Below are 26,027 nucleotides of genomic sequence, written 5' to 3' on the forward strand. Positions count from 1 at the left end.
AGATGCTAAATCTTCTATGTGTATGTGTGAACTGTATTCCAGCAGGTTTGTCTAACTGTCAGATGGCTCAACAGGAACATGAGCTCTTCAACAGATTAATTTAGGAAATAAGGTTAAGTGTATGACTATAAATCAGCAACAATTATTTCAATTGTTAATCAATCTGTTAGTAATTTTTATTCATTTATCTATACAAAGTCATATTAACAGAGCCCAAGGTGATGTTTTATCTGATAATCCGATTAAAACTATCAATTCTGACAGTGAAAAGAATCAAATCTTCACACTTGAGATACTGAAACTGACTAATGTTTGGTATTTTTACTTGAAAAACTGACCCATTGTCAAAGTATTTGCTGATTGATATTTAGTTTTAGCTGTAATTATCTGTAATGTAAAGGCCAAATAAAATATATGTACTCATAGATGGATTAACAGCTCATCAGAGTTGCCCCTCTGCTTTAGTTGAGGACCAGCAAACCATCTAGTTTTATTATGAGCATTACATTAATTTACCAAAAGTTCTTAAGGTCCAGTGTCTTAATTACACACACAAACGCACACTCAGTGTACACAGAGAGGGAGTAAGTTTAACAGAAGCTTCCTCGTCCAGTTTAATGGTTCCTACCTGTCCAGGCTGAGAAGTCACTCTGCCACCCTGAGGTGCTGTGAGGAAAAACCTGAGGAAGATAAAGTGATATGTCACAGACCTGCAAAGGCAGCTTAAGTCAACGAATTCAAAGGTTACACAAACAACTCATGACAGATAGTAGCACAAGGAGCAGGAATCTGTCGTGTAAAGAAATAGTTTTCTGCATTGACTTGTTGACTTTACAAATTATCATTAAGTGAACCGTGTGTTTCAAGACAAAGCAAAACAAACACAACCTTACTTACTGCACTGTACTTCCTGATTAAATCATATTGAAATGTTACAGGTTACACAAAAACACCCATTCATCCATCAATCGTTATTAGATGATGATCCCACAGTTTATAGAGTCGATGTTTGGAGGAAGACTTGATGGATACAAACATGATGATCGAGACAACTTTTTAGTTACGACGCTCAACAAATAATTAATATTCGATTTTCATATACAAACCATATATTTGCCTTGCAGATAGCAAAGGAAGCTAACAAGGTTTTCTCACTTACATGGCATTATGGTAAAATAAAAGGAATTTAAAAACAAGTGTCTCCTTCGAGCCGGATTCGAACCAGCGACCTAAGGATTTCAGCCATGAAGCCTCTACAGTCCTCCGCTCTACCAACTGAGCTATCGAAGGGACGATATGAGGAAATGCTACATTACACTATTCGAGCCTTCATCCCGTGAGAGACTCAATATTAACTTTGTGTAATACACTCGGTGCTGATAACGTTAGCCCCTTCATATAAATGACAGCTTGCTACACGACGTAAATGCGACCCCATGCCTGCTAATGTCAGTTACCTAGCATCGCTAGCTAGCTGTATAGCTAACTAACTACTATCAACCATTAGCTTCCAGTGAAAGCAAAGTGGCACTTTTGGCGCTCTCAGGCGAAACAAGCAGCATAGTTTTCACGAAAAAGACTTAAAACCAGCCGGTGTTAATCTTTAAATAAGTTGTTAAAAACTGACTCAGCTGTCGTTAACTTCCTGTCCATAGTTAGCACCAAAGCTACCTGTTAGCTAACGTACCTGGAGTTCCTCCTGAGGTAAGAGCTGCACACGACGCTTTGCAACAAAAAGAAAGAAAAAATACCTGAAAAACAGTTGTTTTATAAAACATTTGTCTAAGTGGCACACTTATGGCCCTTCTTTATTTTAACAAAGTAACAAATAATTACATTAAGATGGGGAAACTAACGTTAATAAATTAGCAACATTAAACGTACCTCTGCTCACCCATAAACAGACAGTAGCAGGTGGGACTGACCTCGGGGTGATTAAAATAAGGTGGATCAATGTGATTAAAGCTGTCCTGCCATCTCAGCTAACTCTGCACTGGAGAAATTGGAGATTGAGTGGTCAAGAGCACTTCGGCTGCTGGTCCGGGGATCAAATCTTCAAGCTCTAATCACAATGATTGATTAAGAGACAACAAAAGATACCCTATTTTAACTGCATTGTTTGACTCCTGCTGTAATCAAAATATTGTCAGTTTGCTCTTAATTTGCAACTTTACAGTCACCAGTGGGTTAAAGTGATGTATGGAGATATACACATCAATGTAAGTGCATTTTACTGTAAATAAGATTTATCTTTTACAAGCTTTGCTATAACAGAATCACACTGATGACTAAACTTTACTGTGAACATCTTAAGATACCAGTCCAATAAACTCCTCAGAGTTCATTCAGTCATACCTGCTCATCAGGAGTTTATTTGTGACTGAAGACTTCAGAACATCACAGGTTCGTATTATAGCTTTGCCTACAGAACAATACCATAACATGAACACACATTGTTCTCTGAATTACTACATTCTCTATTCTTTTTAAAGAATCTGTACCCAATTCTAACCACAAGGTGGCAATATTCCCTCATTTTAAGAAATCAACATTTTCTCCTTTTTTCAGCACTATAAACTACACAGAATCTTTTTCTGCTGTGTTCACACAACATACAAAACTCCTCTTGTCACTATAACCCTTTCATAAACAGACATTAATACCACTGTGGAGAAAACTGGCCGTGAAGATGTTAATAAGAAGTTCACATCATTTTAAATATTACAGTATAGTCTGTATTTCATCTCAGGACATCAGAGGTTTTACCACAGACCTCTTATAATTTTATCACAGGGACAGATCAGCCTCCATTAGTTTGGTCATCCATCCATTCATTCATCCATCCTTTGTAGATATCAGTTATCCTTAGGGGTCGCAGGGGAGGCTGGAGCCAATCCCAGGCTGACACATAGAGACAGATTAGTTTGGTCATGATTATCTGAATTAAGAAACGAAAACAAACTGCAGTTACACATTGTAACGTGTCAGTATGAGACAAAAGATGTACCACCACTTAGCTGTTAGCCAGGTTTAAACCTACTGTTCGTTCACCAGGGAGGGAAAGTACAGTTGGAGAAGATATTGGTATCAGTAACAGAAAATACCAGTGCTGGAAAAACACCAGTGTGCTGCAATGGTAACAGGTCTGCATAAATTGTGCTTGTACTTTGCTCGAGAATTAATATTTTATATTACATACTACTTCTATTCCACTACATTTCAAAGTGAAATATTCTTCTTTTAATTCCAGGACATTTATCTGAGAGCCTAAGTTGCACATCACCTTTACAATTGAGATTTTACATTCAAACATAGTTCAATCTTAAAATATGGTGCGCTGTCACAGATTACCATTAGATAAAGTAGTTCAAATGAGATCAACCTGCAGGTCCATTACAGTGTTGCTCACACATTAATGCATCAATCATGGTAATCTGATAATGAAATACACACAATAACATGACATTTCAAAAGAACTACTGTGTATTATGTGTACTTTTACATTTAATACTTCTCATATTTTCCTGATAGCTCCTGTGTATTTGCATATTTTACTTCCAGCACAGTATTGTTATATCTTGGTATTGGTATAAATTGGTATAAATGATCCAAGCACTTCTTCCACCACTGGAAAAGAGTCATAGAGACGTAAACCTAAAAAATATTGAGTCTGTTGAGTAGGCACGCGATGGCTGCTTTCAGTTAGGTTCATTAAGGGCCTGTAAAGATGAATAGGACTTGCTGTCAGGCTGCTCTCTGAACGTTTCCCCTCATCCAAGTTGAAGATATAGTCATCTTGTCCTGACGTGTCAGACAGCCAGGTAATGAGTTACATGTGTAGCTGCTCCTACTTACAGTACATTAGAACAACACGAGGACAGATGTGGAGCCTAAAGCAGGGTCACGCTGGAGAGGCAGCAGACATTCCTCTCATAACACAAAGGCAAAGCTTGAAGGATGGATCTTCAAGGCACATTATCATCAATCATATCTGCTAATAGACAGCTTCACAACGCGAACGTTATAGTTATCCGCAATAACTTCCAAATGTTTTATGGCTTTTTGCACAATTTTCTTCATTAAGGAGTTTTTCAAAGCAGTAAATACTACAACTACATGGCCAAGAAGGTGCAATTTCATCTAGGTAATGGAGCTATTTTATCTCAGCAAAGCTTTAGCTTAGAACAGCCAAAAGGCACCCTCATGATTAACAACTGCCAGAAGTCTTCAGTCTGCTCTCCAAGGTCGCCATGTCCATCACATCCTCATGGGCCATGTGACCTTGATCTTTTGACAGAGGAACGCAGTGAGTGTTTTGCTTTGCACCACATCCAGTGGAAAACAGCTTCTTTGGGCTTTCTAACATGGACATTTTCTATCAACACTTAATATCCAACACTCATAGAATCCATTTCCTTACTGCATTCCAATACTGTTAAGTATACACTAAGTAGTAATCTTTATAGTGTTTTGAAAGCTAATTTACTGAACACTTTTTCAACTGACAGGATATGTGTGAGCTAATGAACATCATTTGAGCTGTTACTGCGGAGCACTGCGACCATTTTCATATGAGAAGAAATCACAAATAGCACGTAAAAATGTCTTTTCCTAAACTGATTTGTGTAGCCTGTTTTTTTTCAGGCTCAATACAATACAATACAACTTTATAGTCCGAAATAGTGTATTTCACTACATTTTCACAGAATGCAAAGTTTAGACCTAAAAAACGTTGATGAAATGTAAAGCTGAATGTGAAGCTAAATGTGGTGGTGCTCTCCATTAATAGTATAAATAAATGTTGACACAAGTGATAGCAAGTAAATACAAGAACAAAACAAAAGGAAAAGGGGAAAAAACACACTACAGTGTCATGTTCAAAAGTCCAGTAGAATTTTGTATAAAGTATGCAAATACATATATCAAACATTTGGTACTTTTCCAGTGTTGTTGTACCAAACCTTTAAAAAAATCACAAGTATAAAGGTATGTGGGTCCCTTCCTCTGTAGCATCATGTAAACATGATCTGTAATATCGGTGATGTCCTGTTTATCTGCTACTCTGCTTTTTCAGCTATCACCTGTCAGGTACACAAAAGATGAACACACACCTGTGGTTTGTACAATGTTAAAACACGTCACTGTTTCCTCTCCTATTGTTAATGATACTGTATGTTTTTTTTCAGCTTTTATTCATATGTGGCAGGTGACATGACACAGGTACACTTCAACCCTCTGCGGGATTTCCGTCTCTTTCTCATAACTCTGAAAACTAAAAATGGGACACATCCGCCTGCCTCGCTTTTATGAAGGTGAAACTCCCACAGTTCCCCTGTTTCTGTGCCCACTCTAAAAATCAGGCTTGTGCTCAGTCATCTGTTGCGTTCTTCCTGTGCAGTAAGAGAGGGTGTCAAAAGGTGATGTAAAATGTAGAGTATAAACTTCCAGAAGTGTCTGGATGAAGAGGGTTCAGGGGGTGAGGGGAATTTGTGTGCAGGGGTAGGAGAGGCTTTTTGCTGTGCTAAGTAGTATCAGGAGTCTTACTACAGTACTGTTTTAGTATAATGTGAATAACTACAGTACAGCTTTAATGCCAAATGAGTTACATCATCGAAAGAGTTGCATTTTAGGACTTGGACTATGACACAGACCCTGTTTGTTTTTTTGTCATTACAGATTAAATCATCTGATGAAGCGTGGGTGAGGGCAATGTTATGGCTAGAGGAACAAGCAGACAGATTGTTGTGATAAACGTCATAAAAATGGAAACAAAGAGCAAGGAAACTAGTAACGGCGGGTGTTTGGAGCATTCTGTTTAATACTTAGCCTGTGGGCAAGGCACCTAACCTCCTTGCCTGGAGCATGTCTGGCTTTTTGTCTGGCTTTTACAGGAGAGTAGACAGATTACTTGCTAGGGTTGAGACAGTTCAGTGAGCTGAAGGTACTAGGTGACATGGTAGCACGAGGGGGGAGGGAACCATATCCTTTTACAGTCTGGAAATAAAGCAGGCCTGCGGTGGTGGAACGGCCAGCGTCTGTCACCTTATTCATGTCATCTTTGCAGATTAAGATTTTACATACCAAACATAGCATAATCTTATAAAATATGATGCACTGTCACATATTGAACCACCAGTACATAAAGTAGTTAGAAAGAGATCAACTTGCAGCTACATTACAATGTTTCTTACTTACTCTTATTAATGCATCAATTTAGATAATCTAATAACACAGTACACACAATAATATGACATTACAAAAAGCAGCATTGTGTAATATATCTACTTTTACTTTTGATACTATTTCTAATAGCAGCTGTGTAGTTGTGTCTTTTACTTGCAGCAGAGTATATATACATTTTGGTATTGCTACCACAACCTTCCACCAGTCTTCCACCACTGAACGTATACCTAAAAACACTGAGTCTGTGGATGCCTGCTTTCAGGGAGGTTTATTAAAGACCAGTAATGATAAATAAGACTTGCTCCCACAAGTGCTGCTGAGGACACAGCAGCACAACTGATTGCGGAGGTACAGCACCAGACTGTAGCAGGCTGGGGGATAATTTAACATGGGTATGAGTATGTTATCCTAATATTTCATGTGTTATTAGACTAACCCCTCTGACTGCACTGTCATGCCCAGTGTTCTATTCATAACTGCATTTATCTGCAAATAGATACCAAAGTTTTTGCATGTGGTTGTTCAATCACATAACAACTAATATTTTCAAAGGTCTGAGCCAGCTTTTAAATGGAATAAGAGAGGAGCACATTCTCTGAGAGGACATTTCCTGCTGAAAGTTAGATGAGAGGATTGACACCACTCTTATGTCTGTACTATAAATATGACACTGCAGCCTGCAGCCGTTTAGCTTAGCTTTAGCGTAAAGACTAGAAACGGCTAGTTTAGCACTGTCCAAAAGTAACAAAATCTGCTTATGAGCAATGCTTGAACTAAATCTAGTTTATTTAATCTGTGCAATAACGGCAAAAATGACAAATTGGGGTATTATGGGAGGTTATGTGCCAGGCTAGTTGCCTGCTGACCTCATGGCGACGACCTGAGTCCTGGAAATGACTGCACTCACTTTATACTTTGCTTTCTGTGTGGATTAAAAAAATGAACCAAAACATGTTCATTTGTGAGTTTTACGGACGCTGGAAGAGATATTTTGTTATTTACATGCAGAACCAGAACCAATCTAAACCTGCTGATGGCTGTAGCTTCATATTCACCATACAGACATGAACATGGTATCAATCTTCTGATTTAACTCTCGGCAAGACACCAAATAAGCATATTCCCAAAATGCCAAACAAAATCCTTAATGATATGGCTCAGTAGAATCCAAGTTGTGTAGCAAGAAAGAAAAACATCAAACAGTTGAAGTTAAACAAGAGTAAAGGCATGTAATGTGCGTTGCTTTCATCCTGCCAGGGGAATACACCACAGACTGGCCAAGATTAGACATCCTTCCTGCAGCATTTTTCATGGTGACTCCTGGGATTTCAGGATCGAAAAACATGCAAGTGATGTACAAAGGGAACAGCTCAAGGAGCATCGCCCCTTAGCCCGGCGGATCATCCGGAGACAACCAAAATAACCCATGCAAATCTAAAAACACACAGACATGAACCCTGTCCCCCTTGAACAGAAGAGGCCGTCGCTGTGACGAGAGTCGCAGTATTCCAGGAATGCCGGGATGCCTTGGGGAAGACTGACAATACTCATCAACCCCCGCCCTGTTCCTGCTTTAACATATACATACATATGAGAAAATGATTCATATGACAGGCCGTCTTCACAATGAGAGCAGATGACTCCTCACTTCATGTATTCACAGGTATTCTCAGCGGCCCTGCTCCCTTTTCATCTTCACTCATCAGCCTGTCCTGTCTCTGGCTGTCTACTCCATTTTCCCTCAGACTGTCCGCTCTTTTGCACCTTTTGGTGTCACATGATAATGATTCATCTTGTTAGCCACCGGCAAAACCTGTAATATCATATACCCATTTTTCTTGAAATGTCTCTTTTCAGTGAGGTGATGTCACCGTTAAAGTAAAAAAAAAAGGGGGTAAAAAAATGCGTGCAACTGGATGATTATTGGGGTCAAGGGTTGTGCGACCTTTCAGGTGCAGGGCTGTTGTCTGTCTGACGAGGCAGGTAAAGCGTGGTTAATGAGTGGCAGTTAGAAATAAGTGCTGATATGTGGCAGGAATGCAACACAATGACAGCACTCGAGTGTGTCAGTGGTTTATGGATGCAATCTAAATGTCTCAGTTTTTGTCTTAGGCTGGTGCTTTTCTACTCTAAATCTGATGACAACTAACTTTACTGCTTCCCTCTTATTGAGGAATGCAGTGAAACAAAGAATGCTGCTCAGGGACTAAAGTACGCATTCATTAGCTTATAGCAAGTAAAGATTGTCCTGTGTGTAAGGTAGGTGGTTGTACATTAATGGTGAAAACATGGATGATGATAATGTTAGTATTGTAATCATCTTTATCACAGTTTTCCCTGAAACATCCCCTTTAAAATGCATATATGCCCAAAAAGCCTGCAGGACATGGTTTTGATATTCTTGCTCCTTTTGGAAAGTCTGATTTTAGGAATCACAGGGGGAGGGGTCTGGGAAAAGACAAGAAGAGGGCGGTGCTAACCTCCTCATATCCCCAAATGTCAATGAACTCTACACAACAAGTTGAACCTTGAAGTGCGTGGGATGGAATTATTTAAGGATCAGGACTGCAGAGCTCTCAGATAATACGGAGTAAAGTCAAACGAGGCGTTTCTACACTATAAGAGACATAAATAAGCTTCAGTTGTAGTCTGTAATCTGCGTCCTAACTGTTTGCAAGTGGTTGTTTTATATCGAAAAGGAACATGTTGGATTCCTAACAAGTGGATATTCTTGGATCAAGCTGTTGAGGGCGCGTTCCTGCCTTTGCGGACTATAGGACAGGTGACTTAATGTAGAAGGTCAACAACTCCTTCAGGATGAGACTGTGGACTTTACTTGTCATGATCCCGGTGTGCGCATCCTCTCCTCTTTCAGCCGGTGAGTTTGAACTTGTGTGTCTGACACCTTTACGCACGCGCTTCGTGAGGATGTGAATGACAGAAACAAGCAGTGCACGCGCTAGTTTGAGAGACCGATTCACACCTTCAGTTCTTCTCCCACCTTCTCTCGTGTTGTACTAAAATAAACACGTCTTTTTCTTACCAGAAACACTGAAACCCAAAGGTCCAGCAGTGGAGAGTCGCTGCTCCGGCCGAGCCTGCAACCCCCGCATGGGCAACTTGGTCCAGGGTAGAGTGCTGCACACACAGTCAGTCTGCGGCTCCAACTCCTCAGAGCCGTACTGCTTCTACAAACAGATTGCCGACCCCCGCAGCAGGGAGTCCTGCTCCGAGGCAAAATGCAGCAAGTGCAACTCTGCAATCCCCAGCCAGGCGCACCCTCCCTCTGCCATGAGCGACTCCTCTTTCCGCTACCCTGACACTTGGTGGCAGTCTGCTGAGGCGGTGGAGGAGGAGACGCTCCAGCTCGACCTGGAGACGGAGTTCCTCCTCACCCATCTCATCCTGGTGTTCCGCTCACCCCGGCCCGCTGCCATGGTGCTGGAGCGCTCCCAAGACCATGGACACACATGGAAGGCCCTCAGATATTTTGCCAGGGACTGTGAGGAGATGTTTGGCCTGGCAGAGGGGGCGCCAGTCGGGGACGGGGGAGCAACTTGTACCTCCAAGTATTCAGGAGCTTTTCCTTGTACCAGAGGAGAGGTAAGTACACCGGCTGGGCTTCAGGTGTTTTTTTTTTACATGAGTTGGCAAGTGATTTTCACAGTGTTGCTTACTGGGTGTGCAGGCCTCATAGTGTAGGGTGGCATCTGCCCCCCCCCCAGATCCATCCCTGGGTGAGTATTGTTTAACACCATAGAGATAGTTCAACTCCAAAATTCATCACAGTGTCTGTAATCCTGAAACATAGCCCCTTTTTAGGTAGATATTCCCTTATAAATATATGAAATGCAAACACAAACAATGATCAAATTGATATTCAATACAAGGATCTGTGTCATCATCAGATAAAAATCAATAACACAATATATTCATATTATCCAAATATGATTATACAGAAGGTTTGTGGACAATAGTATAAAATGACCACCACTTCACTGAATTAATACCCAATTACAAACACACTATGGTCAAGGACCAACAGTCTGTAATGTTTGAGGTGTGTGGAGAAGCCTGTAGCTTTGAAGGTCAAACAAAAGGTTTCAGTATTAAATTATGGTTTTATATTTGACATCTGAGAGTGACCACATCAAAACATGCTGTCAGACATTCCCACAACACTTCACAGCAACAACACTCACCATCTGCTTGGCTCATGTTGTCCATTCATTGGCACCAGGATGCCTTATGAACTGATATCGCACAAACCACTGAATAAACGGTTGACCAAGCTTTGTAAACTGATCTCCTCTGATGCGCTGCGGGAGACCTTTTTTGTTAAGCCAGCCATCTAAGCCACAAACTGCTTTGACATGCACGACTAGAATATCAATGCTCACTTTTACCTCTGATGTTCCCTCAAAGCACTTTTTGGACGTGCTGTATCATCACAGGGAGGTCTGAGGCACATAGTCAGCTATAGTTAATTCATGAGCAGACCATTTCTTCACACAGATGGTGTAAAAGAGAGACTCTCACTGGTCTGTAAAGATTTATTTTGCCCCAGAGAGCTTCAGACCGTGTTGGGAGGTTCTGGTTGAACATCTGAATGAATACACGGCTTTGACTGATCTCATAATTGCAGTGTATTTACAACAAATATGTGTCTTGCTACAGTATGTCACTTCTCTTGTGTAAGCCCCTCACCTTTTATAATTAGTGTCTGTGTTGCTCAACATGCAAAGACATCCCCAAAATGTTATGTGAAAATGATTTTTCAGTGATAAAGTAATACTGCAAACACCAGGCACTTGGTTTAAACTGTGCTTGCAGTAATTGGATACGTATACATATGGACAACACAAGTTTTCTTATTATAAATCAGAATTAGCTTATTTGTTAAGTGCAATGATTACACAGTAAATCATGTTGACATTTGTGAAGTATCACTGACTGATTCAAAATAGAATCAATAACATAAAATGAATTATTTATCTTGGGTTTGACACACAGAACTGCTATGAGATTATGATAAGAAAATAAAATGGAAGGTATTGAAGATAAAGTTTTAGTATGAGTATGTTTTTGAGTCTAGAACTTATTCAATCATGCTTCCTGCTCTCAGTTTTACTTTCATAAATCCTTATTCTGTGTCTGGTTTCATTCCTAATGTTATGATGAAGAGTAACGACCTACGTTTTTGTTTTTATATCTGAGCACATTTTCATACTCAGAGAGGATGTACCTGGAAGATCAACATTCAACAAAAAGTAATGAAGTAGAACAAGAACAATTTGTCCTCGTTTACATTGGAGAGTCTGATTTTCCTAGAATAGCTGCTATTTGAGGAGCATGAAAGGCGAACCAGATTTGGCAGACCAAGAAAAAGGCAAACCGACATTATTTATGTGTTCGTCATGGTCTGTCAGTAAGATAGTTCCGTTTTTTTTCACTTGTCAGAGAGGCTTTTACAGATGGAATATCACAGAGTTTGAGAGATTTTCTCACGTGTCTCATCTACTTCAATCTCCAGGTGATCTATCGGGCCTTGTCGCCCTGGCACTCAGTGGATCCCTATGGACCAGCTGCCCAGGACCAGCTCATGATCACCAACTTGAGAATCCATCTGCTGCAGCGCCAACTGTGTCCCTGCCAGGCCAAACATCCTGGTGCTGCCGTCCTCCCCACAGACCATTACGCCATCTATGATTTTATTGTCAAAGGCAGCTGCCTTTGCAATGGACATGCAGATCACTGTGTACCAGCCAGGGGCTACGAACCCAGCCAGCACAAGACCAACAACATGGTGAGTGGTTCTCAGCTGGAGTTTGTGAACCCACTACTTGCAGGTGCACCATACCAAGGAAAAACTGTTTGCTCTGTTGTGAAAACTTCTTGAGATGTTGTTTCATGCCGAAGTCAGCTGATGACTTCATTTTGTCTCCACTTTTATTTGTTTTATGTGTTGAGACTGGGAGTAGAGGGTTTGGGATTTTGTTCCCACCACTCCCTTGTTACTCAGCTGAGTGCTGGTATGTGCTGCTGATGCTGAAGGCTACAGTGAAGACTGGATATTAGGCCACAGCTTTACCTACCATTACAGGGATTTAAGAATGTGGAAACCTTAATTATGGTATTCAGCCTAATGCTTTAACAACCCATAGTCTCTGTTGTGTTATTCTTTTTCACTGTAAATGGAGAATAGTAGCACTTGTTAAAGGGGTGTTGTTACACAGACAGTAATAAGCTGCGCAGTGTGTAACCACTGTGATCACACACATGTAGATGTTGGTATGTTGCAGCACTGAAGAAGTATTGCACACATCACATGTAGGTGCAAGCCTGCTGAAACTCAGCATAGATAAAAGGCGTCAGGCTTGCACTCTGATGAATTAATTTGAATTGATAATGTTTTGGTCCAAGTGTTTAAATTTAAACTGGCCAAAAAGTTTTAAAATGGTCACCACTCCTTTATATACACCGATGAGGTTAACCATCCAACCTGCCTAGGGTGAGAAATGTGTAAAAACAATTAACATTTCAAGAAGAATGCAATCAAAACTCTTTCAAAAAATTAAACTGTCATTAATCCCAAAGAGTGGGGGTACAGTACAATATAATACAACATACAGTCTGTTGCAGTACTGCTACTCTCTGTGGTGTTTTCCTGCCAGGTCCATGGCAAGTGTGTATGCAGACACAACACAGCCGGTGACCACTGCGAGCGCTGTGCACCTCTCTTCAATGACCAGCCCTGGCAGGCTGCCAATGGCATCACAGGGACACCGCATGAGTGCCAGAGTGAGTGATGGGGCAAGAGAGTCAAATGCAGAGTAGGACACACAGCATGTAGACTTATCTGTAGAAAATGCATTTAGTGTCATAAATCACATGTAACCTTTTAGATGCTCATGCATGCTGAATAACAAGAGCAGTTCCTTTTTTTTTTATATCATCTGTTATTAGAGTCAGTGCTATCACTAGGGCATTGAAAGCCATCTCAGTCTGTTTGATTTGATTGTACATGTCCGTCCAAAACTAGAGTGCAAGTGTAGCGGTCACGCCAAGAGCTGTCACTTCAGTCGCCGACTGTGGCTCGCAACAGGACGGCAGAGCGGTGGCGTGTGTGACGACTGCCAGCACAATACAGAGGGTCGTTACTGCCAGAACTGTAAGAAGGGCTTCTTCAGAGACCCCAGCCGACCGAAGACTGACCCTGACTCCTGCACACGTGAGGCCCTTAAAGTCTTTATCTTCAGAGTGTAGCTTGTTTTTTCCTTAAACCATAACTCTCTCTGGACCAATGCCAGCAGAGAATTCCAATTATGAGGGGAAGCCTTTGATATTTTGACGGCAGTAATGGAGATTTGATTTTTTTTACCCTGCTGATTAAAGCAGATTGCTCTCTTTGATAAGGGTAATTCCCCCCAGCACCTTTTTGAGTCACTGACCGGCGAGTAGTAAGATGACTCTCCTCGGCTCCTTCGCAGGAACGACGCTGACCGCACTGTTTTGGAATGTCACTGTAATTGCAAAAAATGGAAGAATTTCCCATGGACCATGCAAGTGCATTTTTCCCATTCTTGTCCCACCCCCCCCAGACCCCCAATTCCCTCGACCCACCCCTGACAGGCACGCTGCAGCATTTTTAAGAACAAACATGCTGTTTTTGGAAACAGATGAAGCAAGTCTGTAACAAAAATCAATCTGTCATCACAAAGGACCATCAGGCAGCAGGTCTGACAGCGTAAAGAGGGAATGATTTACTGTTTGTTTTTGGTGCAGCAACTTAAAGCATGTTGAGTACATTCTCCCAGTTTGTAGGAGGATGATAGAATACACTTAACTTTTGTAGTGCCATGGGAGTGCATGGTGTACACTCTAAATATGTTTGTTTGTGCTCCTACAAGTGTGTTTGTCCTTTTCATATATACAGACTCATAATGAACACTGAGTACTTCATGGCCTGTGCCAGAAAAGGAGGGACGTCTTTTGACTCACAAACAGAAATGTTAACATGCAGTCCTCTTGTTCTGTCGCCCCTCTCCTCTGCAGCATGTTCCTGCCACCCTGTAGGCTCCGTCCTCTCAGGTGGTAGCACCCTCTGTAACCCTAGCAGTGGGGAGTGCACTTGTAAGCCTGGTGTTGGAGGCCCCCGCTGTGACAGCTGCATGCTGGGATACTGGGGGCTTCATGAATACGGCTGCCGTCCGTGTGACTGCACAGGGGATTGTGACCCCTACACTGGAGACTGCATTTCTGGGTGAGAGCCAAGACTTAATACCTTCTATATGTATTTTTTCTCGGATGAAATGACGTATGGCTTAGAGGTAGAGTGCATTGTGGACGATTAACACTGAGTGGAGCCCTGCCCCTGACTGGTTTTACCTCTGCGGCACAGCTCAGATGTGGAGGTCTTCTATACAGCCACTGGCCACATGGGACACAGCAGCAATAATAGTGAGGCGGCACTCTTTAGGGTAGAGGAGCTTTTCTCTGCACTGCACCACTCTGGTGAGTCACAGGTCATATCACACTTAATACACTGCACACTCATCACCCCACATAGATTAAAGGCAGCTGTTTCAATCTTGAAATTTATACATATATGTGATGAGGTGATTGATATGAATCTCATCAGTGATGTTTCATTTTTCCAGAGAAATGTGAGTGTGTAGAAGTAACCCTTGGCAGCCCTAAAGTCTTCTGTGCTGCAGAGTATGACTATGGTAAGTGCTGTTTGAAAGAGGGCATTGATTCATTATTATGTGATAATCACGAGAACATTCCTTTAAGGTGCCTTTTTTTTTGTGAATAGTTTCTGTTTACATTCAGTGTTACTAACCAAAACACATTACGTGTGTCCTTTCAGCCTGTCATATGTGTTAAATGCATTTTCATCCTCCCAATTAGACTTTTGGTAAATTGTGAAACCTGCATTGATTACATCCGTGTTTACTTGCTTGCAGTCTTCGTCCTCCCTGCCTCTCTTTCAGCGCCACCTGTAGATCAGTGGAATAGTGTGAAACTATTGGCAGGAATGTCTATCTCGTCACTGCATCCTCGTGCACATGCACCAGAACAAACAGTACAAGGACCCACTCACAAAAACATTACTTCATAGTGCTACAAGTGGTCAGAGACTCCACAGGGTACTTTAAAAGAAGTACTATTAAGATTTAGCATTGCATTTCCTTAAAGTTGTGAGAAAATGGTCAAAATTGATGCTATAAAGTCCAAAATATCTTACTTTGAGTTAATAGCGTGAATGAAGATTGGATCCTACAATTACCATATTGCAACCCGATAACATCTTTTCATTAGACTCTCCCTGCCTGGTAGTAGGGTCCACATCTGTCAAATTCAGTGCCGCCAATTTATAATGAAGGCTTTCTGTCAGAAATTTGCAGAGACAAATCCTGATGGCATCACTCAGGTTATTTTGCCTCGTTTATCATTACTAGACTTGAAAAGCTCATACAGGGCTGCAGAAACAAAACAGAGGCGTAGTAGTTCTCCTTATGATTTGTATGAACGTATAAAATCGGTGAAATTTCCCTTTAACCTTAGAAATGTGCCTAAAGGGGTCCATGGTGCATTGCACTTTGTTTTAGTAGTAGCTTAATATTAGTCTTGTAGACCATTCATTTATTGAATGACTGTGTTGCCTTGGCAGTGCTGGTCGGAAGGGTAATGTCAGCTCATGATAAAGGCTCCCATGCAGAGGTGGAGGTCAAGGTCAAGAAGGTCTTACACCAGAACCCTCTGATGAAGATCCAGAGGGGAAGCGTCACCCTTTACCCAGAATCCTGGACCGTGCAAGGCTGTACCTGTCCCATCCTCAACCCAGGTCAGCTGCAGCCACCTCTAATGAAAAACTTTAATGCTCACAATGCAGAAGCTTATAATTAGTCAAAGACTCTTGAGAGGACATCAGCCAGCTTTGTGCTGAATAGAGGATCTTTGTCGCTGTTCGTGGAAGCTTTGATTGGGAGACTGTCCTTGCATCGCTTATTTAGAATGGGCATTTACATATTAAAGATTAGAACTAGCTCTCTGTTATGGGACTATTTCACGCCTAACACTTTCTGAGAACATTAGTACGAGCCAGCCATAAAAGTGCAGTATTTAACTGGTTGACCATAGTTATATAATAATGTGTGCCCATTGTACATGAGGTGCTCTTCACAGTGATTTTTCTCCTGTTCATTTTAGTGATGTTCTCAGTAGACCTGAAATTCAGTTAAGGCTTATGTTCTGCTCTCTCTCTTCTCCAGGGTCCGAGTATTTAGTGGCTGGTCATGAGGACTGGAAGACCGGCCGACTAACGGTCAACACCAAGAGCCTGGTTAAACCATGGAAGTCAAGTTTGGGACGCAAAGTCCTCCACATCCTCAGAAAAGACTGTGGTCACTGGTAGAGCTGCAGTGGACAGAGGGATGGAGAGGTGGAGGATCATCTGATTTCTTGGACGAGTGAAGGAGTGTGCAGAATGAACAGAAGGACTGTTTAAATTGCTTGGACGCTAAAATGAAAGCAAAGCCTCACGCCTGCTGCAGGGACTTCATGTGTCTTCTGCTTCCAAAGTGGAGCCCACAGCTCCAAGAAACGGCTACAATGCCACAGTGCCGTGGTTATTGTTAGCCTGTGGTAGAAATAAGCACATACTGTAAGCAGATACCTCGCCAGACTACAGCCACTTAAGAATCAAAGAAAACAAAACAAGCCATAGAGACTTTCATCTGAACACAGACAAAGCTGTCTGTTACTGCATGATACGCCTCAGCTTGTAATTCTTTCCAGGTTATTTATGAAGCAAGTAATGCTAAATACTCAGTTTATAGTTATACTTTATTTCCCGGTCAAAGATGCTGTCACAGTTGATGAGCCAAAACACAGTAATGTTCTGCTGTATCTATTTCATTGAGAGCTGTTTACTTTGAAATGTTGCAAAGGCGCAGACTGAATTATCCTTGTCGTCTCGCAGATATTGGCGATAAATCATGAATGAGTCAACATCAGAATGCATGTGTGTGAGCGTGGATGTGTGCATATGCTTGACGTCCTTGTCAGGGAGTCTGGGACTGTGCAGGTCAGAACAAGTAACTCCTGGATGAGGGGAAGGGATGAAAAAAAAACATTAAAGGAATCAGACGGCCTAATCTGTTCAGCTCTACCCTGTGCCGACACATTCACCCGCCTGCTGTCTGACAAGAGCAAAACACACTCCATTCCACCCTCTCTGGGCTGGAGTTCATGAAACCAGCTAAAACACTCTGGATTGAGTTTGTTCTTACAGCTGGTTCAGTTACAAGAGTGGATCATTGTCAGGTTGCTTAAGTCAGACTTGATTCTGTGAGGATTTTCTGTGCTGTCCTCGAACAACTTGATTCCATATGAGAAGGATTCACTTGAGAAGGTCTCTCTGAACCTGACCCTGAACCTGTGTGTGTGTGTGTGTGTGTGTGTGTGTGTGTGTGTGTGTGTGTGTAAGAAAGAGAGCACAAGCTCTCTTAACATGTGCTTCTCTTTTTGGCCTGTGACTCCTGTTCCCGCTCCCACTCCCGCTGCCCCAAAATAAATATGTATTAAAAGCCTGGGTATTCACTGACATCACAGTGTATCAGATCCAGAGTCCACAGGCCATTTTTGAGCCAGGTCCAGTTAAGAATAGGCCTGGTCCGCTGTCTCCAAGGAGAAGGACAAACTATGCGAAGAGACATGATGCATTCCTCAACCATGACATCACCGCTCATGTCCTTGTCCCAAAGACTTTACCAAAATAAGAAAAAATGGGGCTGGAAATTTTCTTGTGGAGGACAACGTTGTGATTTAGAGTGCATGAATGTATTCTGCCAGCGATGTAATATTTGTAATGCTATTTCTGTATGTCCTTTATGTTCTTTTTTCATCAAAACTGTATAAGCTACACATCAGTGTGCTCATTCTTAACGCTTCTAGGAAAAGTCTATTTCATTCCATGCTGACATTGTGCTGAAGCACGAGGCTACAAATAGCCTGATGTGTCTTACTATTCCATTTTCACTAGTAGAGGTTTCGGACTGATGTTTGACCTGTGTTTTAGCACCGCCCTCCTTTGGATAAAAGAGAGAAATACACTTGTTACAGTTGTGGGTTATGTTATTGAGTATTCTGAACTCTTAAGCCTTTATAAACATGCACACAGTAATCACTGCAAGATTTATAACAATTTATTTCTTATAAAACTGCCTCAAATTAAAATAGAGCAAAGAAATGTAGAAATATAAATATTTCATAGCAGTTTTTTTCCTCACAAGTTCTTAACAAGGCAATGAAGCATAGCATTGTCAGGTGAGGTGTTCGTCAAAACCTTTTTTGCATGACTCTTGCATATATTTCTTTTGCATATTTCCTAAAAGCAGCACATCAAAATGTATGACTAAAATGACAACACTACATTTCTGAAAGTTATGCCCTTTGTCTATTGGCTGGATCCTTTGGAGAAAAAAATACTAGTAAGCTACTGCCATGACACAAGTCTTTTGCTCTTGCTAAAATAATTACCTAAAGGTACTCAAGCAGTGGAAATTTAAGTCAGAGAAACATTGCATAATTGCTATCAGTCTGCAGAGGTTTGTTGTCTCAGAGCTGTTATGCTCCTCCTCGTTCGCCTTGAGTTTTGGTGCATGCTTAGTAGTCGTCTCCCCGGCTCACGACCTCCTTGCAGGTGGGCCTGAGTAGGATGGTGTGCTCGTACTGGGCGGTGTAGCTGCCCTTGATGTCGCAGAGAGGTGGGTACGGGTCTATGATGCCAAGGTCACACAGATTCTTCAACGCCATCAGGTACTTGCTCTCGCCCAGGCGGTCCAGCCAGCGGCGGCAGAATGCCAAAGTGCCAAAGTTCTCATTGATCACATTCAGCAGATGTTTAGCCCTTGGAAGTCTGTGGGAGACGTGAGGGTCAACAGTGAGACAGACGGAGGTCGATTCCATAGATGTCAAATAACATGCAGATATGATCCCCTATTCACAGTCTCTTTTGTTAGAACAATGGATTTGGAAGACAGAGTACAAGGAGCAAATCAACCAATAAATAATTAGATCTGAATCAATATTTTCACTACAGAGATGAGATGAAAACAGCAGAGCCGACCTTATTGGTACATGTCCAACATTAAAGTTTTTCATGTAATGTGAGCACTCCATGTCATCGTGGACTGCACCTCTTCCTGTGCTGCCAAATGTCTCAATGGCATAAGCTTCACCTTCCTGAGATGCAACAAAAAAGAGACAGGGTTGTTCCTATTAGTCTTTTATGGGTAAGAAAAGGCCACTGTATCTGGCTGTATATATACACCTTTATGCAGGGCTGAGTGGGTATGATGTTACTGAAAGGACAAAAACACTCCAGGGGGACTGAGAGTAAATTTAACAAAAACCTCAGGATGCCAGCGGCTGACATATTCATGTGTAGTCTATTAAGGACAGTGGTGTCCTTTCTGGAGCAGCACCTCGTGCGAGTTGATTGGCTGGGTTTCATTGGCGTTTAGTGTCTCTATCAGCGCATGGCTGTTGTTGGAGTCCCTGTGGTATTAGCTGATAACACTGCGACACCCTCTCTCGCTGCACCGATAATCAGTCAAAGTGCTAGCAGCCCTGTGGCACGCCCAGCTGCCACTCTAGCTGTGCTCTCTCTGATCACAAAGAGGGTAATGGCCCTGTTACACCAACACACTTCAGCTAAAAATACAACATGCAAAGCTGCCACATCAGCAGCCCCCCCCCCCTTCTCTTCTGCAACCATCAGGTAAAAAGCTTGACGCAGCAACTTGCCAATTAAAATGCTCAGTTCTGTCCAAATACAGTCATGTACTGCAGCTGTGCGGATGTGAGGCAGGCATGCATCTCTGTGTACTCTCAGGAAATACAAGGTAGTGCAAAGGCATGCTTCTCCTTGGTGAAGTACTGGACTGTTAATGAACTCTGGATGCCCACAATTCAGTGCTCTTATGGCGAAATGAGGGGCTGGAGTTTTAACACGTGTTGCTACTCGATGCGGCTGGTAATTCCATTAAAGGTGTAATTAAAGTGCTGACGAGGGTGACTAAGAAGCTGTTAGAGCAGTGAATTGGAACACTTCTCCACACCCTGCCGTAACCTTAACCAGCCACATGTTCTTCCAATTACACTTAAGAATTAAAAGGGTTTATTTATACGCAAGGTCAAGCAGCTAATAAAGGTTTAATTTCAAACACTCTGGTAAAAAGAGGCTGCAGTCTTGTTTTGTGCTCCATCCACATTTGGCTCAGATGAAATAATATTTGTATTTGAATCAAGTGAGCTGTAGATGCTGCTGTACAAACCTCCATCCTCGTGGCCTCTCCACCTTTAACGATAGGGACTGTCTTCCCTGAGTGTATCCTGTACTGTCCAATAGAGTGGCCATTGAGGTTCCTGATTGGCTTCACTGTAAAGAGAACACCACACAGAGGTTAAATGAACAGGACGAAGCACTGAAGCTGTGCGTGAACAACAGATGATAAGTGACCTCATATTACCTTGATATGTTTTCCCATCTATCTCCACTTCATAAGACTCCATCACCTCCTGAATGGTTTCACCAACATCGCACAGGCGCACATCAATTCCTGCAAACTGGGACATAGAGGTGTTTACACTCATATCAATACACAGAATTACAGTACTCACACACATTGTGATGTGTTTTATCTGCAAGTGTTACAGTAAAGTGCACAAACTCCTGATTAGTTACCAAAGTGCAAATAAGGATGAAATCAAGTGCTAATAAATTAATAGTAGTTATAGTAATAGCGGTAGTAGCTACTATGTTAATGAACTAGCATAGTCTATGTTATGCTATAGATTTTTAGTAACTATTTTTATATAAGCTGCATATGGCACCTCTTATACCTGGTTTTCATACTCCATAATGTATACAGTGCATACTTACATGTGTAAAAGTACTTTTTGAGGTACTTTATCTATATTAGGTGATGCACTGCTTTTTAAAACATATATCTTTTCTGTATTTCATACCATTGAGGGCCTTTGTCTGTGCACATATTGAACATATTCTTTATCAGAGTTTCTTGCATTCATCTCTACCATACATTCATTCTTGCTCTTTCTTTTGCTTCAGTGACGCTTCAATTTTCCATTTTTTTTATTGTCTCATATTAATCATTACTTACTACATTATGCACTTATTAGTCGTTTATGTGAGTTCCAGTGTAAAGTTGTATGTCACCTTAGTAGGGATTAATCAAAGCTTCATAATAATCTTATCTTTCATCTTTTTGTGTCACATCAAGTTACATTTAGGCACTGAGTGTTTCCTGGGAACTAAAAGCCAGATAAAACACATTTTTCAATCATGGAATCATAGATGTTCCATCTTTATAAATTCTGATCCAGATAAGAATATTTATATGAATGTGCTCTGAATACAATGTTAAGTGTAACCAGCAGTGCAAAGAAGCACCATGCATGGGAAGGGAGAGCCATATTACCCTAATGCCAGTGTTAGTTGCATCGCTCACAGCCTCCAGCAGCCTGTCAAACTTTGGATTGAAAGTGACGGTGAAGGCACAGTCTATTATTCTGCCTGAAAGACCAAAAAGTTTGGTTATTCATAAAAGTCTCTGTGAAGTATTCATTTTGCAGAAACATTCAGTGTGTAGTAGTCTAAAAAAAGCTGGAAGCTAATTAACTTAAGAGAGAGAGTTTATTTCCGGCAGTAAGAATTATAATGTAATCATCATTTTACCATGTCATAATAAATGCCAAGTGTGAGATGGCACAGCATTAACTCCAAAAGCATTTAAAAAGTTATTAGCAAGTTCTCACCGTTGATGTGCGTTCCAAAGTCAATTTTACAGATGTCGTCATAGCGCAGCACCGTGGGGTCTCCTGCGTTTGGGGTGTAGTGGGCAGCACAGTGGTTGATCGAGCAGCCGGTTGGGAAGGCCAGGCCCGCCTTTAGCCCATTTTCTTTGATGAGCCTCCTGGAGCAGTCCTCCAGCTTCTCACTGCCAGAAACAGAAGGCAGGGCAGATAGTGCATCAAGAAGAGGTTGAGACCACGAAGCAGTTCATTTGCTTTCAGGGATCATTTTCTTGCAGGCGAGGGCAAAGAAGTGCTGAAACCATATCAATTTCAGTTTCAAATGAGCCCTGGTGGTTATGAGCAGCCAAGATTTAAGTCCATTAAAACAGAATGAGTGAGTGACAATATTTCACTGCATGTCTCACCAGATGTCTATCATGGTCATCCCTGGTTTGATCCAGCTTCTGACGTAGGAGCGGACTTGCCGATGTGCCTCGGCCGCCTGCCTGAAATCACTCCACATCTCCTCGTTGGCCCTGTCCAGAGTCCGCTTCTCTTCGCTGGTGGTCCGCCATGCTGCACTGCGCCTGGTGGGAGGTGGACAGGTACACCGCAGAGAGGAGGCACTCATTATTCTCTCATTATACAAATATCTGTAATGAGGATATGACACGTTTGTAGATAATTCACAGGTGAAAGTGGTGCTGGATGGTTTTCAGCTGAGACCAAATTGATTTATTTGCCCCTGAACAGGAAATTAAAGCACACACTTAAATTACACCTCATTATTTTGCCCAGTATGAATAAGTGCAGAGCAGAGAGACCTAAATAAAAACTAGGCATGTCACACAGTGGAAGACTACTGCTGAGTGTGAGGGACGATGTGGAGGTCACACACCCGTCTTTCGATGGTGGATATTCACACTCTTCTCCCTTTGGAAAGTCTCCGTTGGGATAGAGCTCACAAATAGGGACTGAGGGAGGGTCAGTCTGTCCCTTCACTGTGGCCCAGATAGAGAGAAGGCGAAGCAGAGGAGAGCAGCAGAAGAGAGAAAAGAAAACACCCATTATCCTCCTCCTGTTCATGGCATTAACATAGCACTTAATACAATAATAATAATAACAATATCTTCACTAAGATAGAGAATACAGTGCAACCCCTCATTTACAGCTCTAGTTAAGCAAGACAATGGTGAGTAAAAGAAACCCAATGAATTACATTGCTAGAAATCTGTGGCAATATAAAAGCATTTGTATCATCTAGTTTGTCGCAATGAAATGGATGTAGTACATTTTTTAGGATCACTTACCTTCAGTTCACTCTCCTCTCACTACAACACTGGCACATTACTCTGATCTCACTGTATTTTGTAGTGTGTGTTTAAGTTGATTATGATGTCATTAATTTTGTCCTGTCGGCTCAACATGTAAGGTCCTGCCGCATTTTGTCCTACACCTCCTGTGTCAGTCCTACATTATGTAACTCTCATGGCGCCAATTAACCAAGTCAAGCTGCTTTTGTGCACCTGTTGTATTGATCTAATGATAGAAACTGATGCAGTCAATTTAGGATGTAGGTTCGCCTCAGAATTCAGACACAGAACATATGTACATGTGTACAGATCTATCTAGTCTTTCTATCTAGTCTAATCTGATGTGCCTGCGTATTCTGCCACTGTGATGTGAATCACAGTTTCAGTTCAAATTCTGAATCGAGTTAATGGGAATTTAATTCAAACAGCCGTTGCCAGACTGTAATCTGTTCTAGACAGTGCAGATGCATTTGCTGCACTGAGAAAAAAAATGGCTTACGTCCTTTCTTCTTTTTCTTCTTCTTCTTCTTTTTTCCAGCTGAGTTCTCTCCCTCATCCCCATCTGTTGAAAGCATCATTAGTTTCAGTACAGTTTGTAAAGTGAGAAATATCGACAGGAGGCTTGGGCACAATTCCCAGTGTGCTACTGAAAATCAGATATCACATTGCAGATATGACCAGCTGAATTTCACTGTGCACTTTGCAGGGGCTTAAAGTTCAACACAATCACTGCTGCAGACAATGATGATGATGATGATGGTGGTGGTGATGGTGGTGGTGGTGGTGGTGAGGAGTTACCTTCTTCTCCATCCTCCTCCTTGTCTTTGTCCTCCAGTGTTTGCTGCTCCAACTGTTTTGTCACATCACCAACACCTCCGGCTTCTCCATCCCCCTCAGCCTCATTTGTCCCTGCTGCAAAGTCACACACCCTCGTGCATGCATGTGCAGGTGAACACGCACGTGTACACCAACGGCATGGACACACACACACACACACACACACACACACACACACACACACACACACAGAGTGAGTAAATTATTTGTGGTTCATCTCAAGAAAGTGCATCTACTACGATCTCAACTTGGCAGGGTCTGTGCATAAATTCTTTCTATACCTTTGGAGCCAATATCCTCAAGGGCATATGTACCTTGCAGCAAAATGACATTTAGCCCTTCAAAGACAGAGCTGTGTGGACCACACTTGACTTAGGGCAGGTTCAACAGCTCAGGCTTTTTGAGATTTTATTTTTCCACACTGTGAGGCAGTGAGGTTGCAATTATCATCATGGATTTTTGCATAAGAGTGGTTGTCATCTTATTGCACTAAAACTGTGGATACTTCTATTACATAATTTCACGCAGCTTAGTGGGATTTATAGGATAGAACATACTAAATCTGGAGGGAAATTACATTTTATTCCACCCCTATCTTGAAATGACAGCTTTCAATCAGTTTTGATGTTAAATTTCGTTTCTCAGAGATTGTCCCGTTTCCAGATGAGAGCCCTCAGCTCCAGTAGCAGCCACTCAGAGTTGGGACATCTGGACAGGAATACCCTCTGACAGGTTGAAAACTCCGTCCCGTCCCGCATATCTGCCTCTGTAGCACTACATCGAGTGACACCAGGAGGAGACAATTTTGCGCTATTTTCTCAACCATTCTCCAACCACAAAGTGATGCCTCTTACCTGGTGCAGTGGTCTTATTCCGCTTCTTCTTTCTTCTCTTTTTCTTCACAGACTCTGAGGTGTCTGCATCTTCTCTCTCCTCGTTCAAGTCGTCCCCATTGAGAAGTTGCGGCTCCACTTCACGCTGTGGCTGTGGCTCCGCCATCATCGGCGACTGAGAGATGAAGTGACGCATAAGCTGCTGAGAGCCTCCAGTGGTCAAAGCGGAAAAGTGTGCTGGAGGAAGCTGAGCCAATAATGAGCTATTAGACAATCTCCGTGCAACAACTTGATCCGAGAGGAGGGAGACGATTCTCCTCTGTCCCGAGGAGCAAAAACTTTTATCATCAGTTTTTTTTTGTTTTCTGCAGGGAAACTTAGATTTTGGGACAAACTGTAATAGCAACACAATCCCATCGCTCTCTGTGGAAGGTTGAATGCTCTTTTATTTGACCATCATGTCCTGATATATGTCCTGCAAAAGCTGCACTTCGTGCTAGAATCATCACTTTCTCCGAGTCTCAGAGTTTCAGGTTACCTGTCTGTGCGCGCACCTGTGACTGCAGCGCCACGGTGAGACAGGTGTGTGTCACCTCTCCACCCCGAGTCCACCCTGCCAAACGCTCGACACCTTATCTCTTAATGCGGGTAATGTTTTTGTCGTTTGCACAGGTAGCGTTTCCAATTAGATTCCCGGAGTTGATCATTAATGGTGCGTAAAACGCGAGTATATTTGGAGACGGGCGTAGATCTGAGTATCCAAGCAACAAGCCCAGAAACACTAAGCCACATTCATGGGAGTGAAAGGTGGATTTTAAAAGCACCGCCGCTGGGTTTTGTTGACATTTTGTTACAAGGACGTACACTGCGTTTTATCCGAAGAAACACAAGTGGATTTCTTGTGAGGACATTATGACTTCTTCCGGTGCGCTGACAGGACTCAGGACTGGCCCTTTGTATTTCTTTGACCAGGTGGGCTAATGATTCATGTTGCTGCCTGTGGGTTCAAAGGAACAGCAGGACATTAACCGTG

At 42.0% G+C, this 26,027-nt stretch overlaps 2 protein-coding genes and 1 non-coding gene across 3 annotated transcripts; 1 reads left to right on the forward strand and 2 right to left on the reverse strand.

The window, feature by feature from the left end:
• Nucleotides 1-1,201: 1,201 nt before the first annotated feature.
• Nucleotides 1,202-1,290, reverse strand: trnay-gua (transfer RNA tyrosine (anticodon GUA)). Its single transcript is given in 2 exon segments — nucleotides 1,202-1,237; nucleotides 1,254-1,290. It is a non-coding gene; the product is annotated as a tRNA-Tyr (tRNA).
• Nucleotides 1,291-8,732: 7,442 nt separating this feature from the next.
• Nucleotides 8,733-16,972, forward strand: LOC139201450 (netrin-4-like). The gene is made up of 10 exons (XM_070830770.1): nucleotides 8,733-9,061; nucleotides 9,230-9,786; nucleotides 11,717-11,989; nucleotides 12,858-12,984; nucleotides 13,226-13,414; nucleotides 14,239-14,446; nucleotides 14,585-14,697; nucleotides 14,844-14,912; nucleotides 15,860-16,033; nucleotides 16,461-16,972. Exons 1-10 carry the CDS (start codon nucleotides 9,001-9,003, stop codon nucleotides 16,601-16,603), a joined length of 1,914 nt encoding a protein of 637 aa, XP_070686871.1. The 5' UTR covers nucleotides 8,733-9,000; the 3' UTR covers nucleotides 16,604-16,972.
• Nucleotides 16,973-18,380: 1,408 nt separating this feature from the next.
• LOC139202010 (methionine aminopeptidase 2-like) lies at nucleotides 18,381-25,190 on the reverse strand. The gene is made up of 11 exons (XM_070831471.1): nucleotides 25,016-25,190; nucleotides 24,123-24,236; nucleotides 23,824-23,886; nucleotides 22,910-23,012; nucleotides 22,437-22,598; nucleotides 22,033-22,214; nucleotides 21,696-21,790; nucleotides 20,724-20,820; nucleotides 20,529-20,632; nucleotides 19,319-19,434; nucleotides 18,381-19,108 (listed from the first exon to the last, which is right to left on the reverse strand). Exons 1-11 carry the CDS (start codon nucleotides 25,188-25,190, stop codon nucleotides 18,856-18,858), a joined length of 1,464 nt encoding a protein of 487 aa, XP_070687572.1. The 3' UTR covers nucleotides 18,381-18,855.
• Between the last annotated feature and the right edge of the window lie 837 nt (nucleotides 25,191-26,027).

Source organism: Pempheris klunzingeri, chromosome 5, assembly GCF_042242105.1.
Source record: "Pempheris klunzingeri isolate RE-2024b chromosome 5, fPemKlu1.hap1, whole genome shotgun sequence".
Taxonomy (NCBI): domain Eukaryota; kingdom Metazoa; phylum Chordata; class Actinopteri; order Acropomatiformes; family Pempheridae; genus Pempheris; species Pempheris klunzingeri.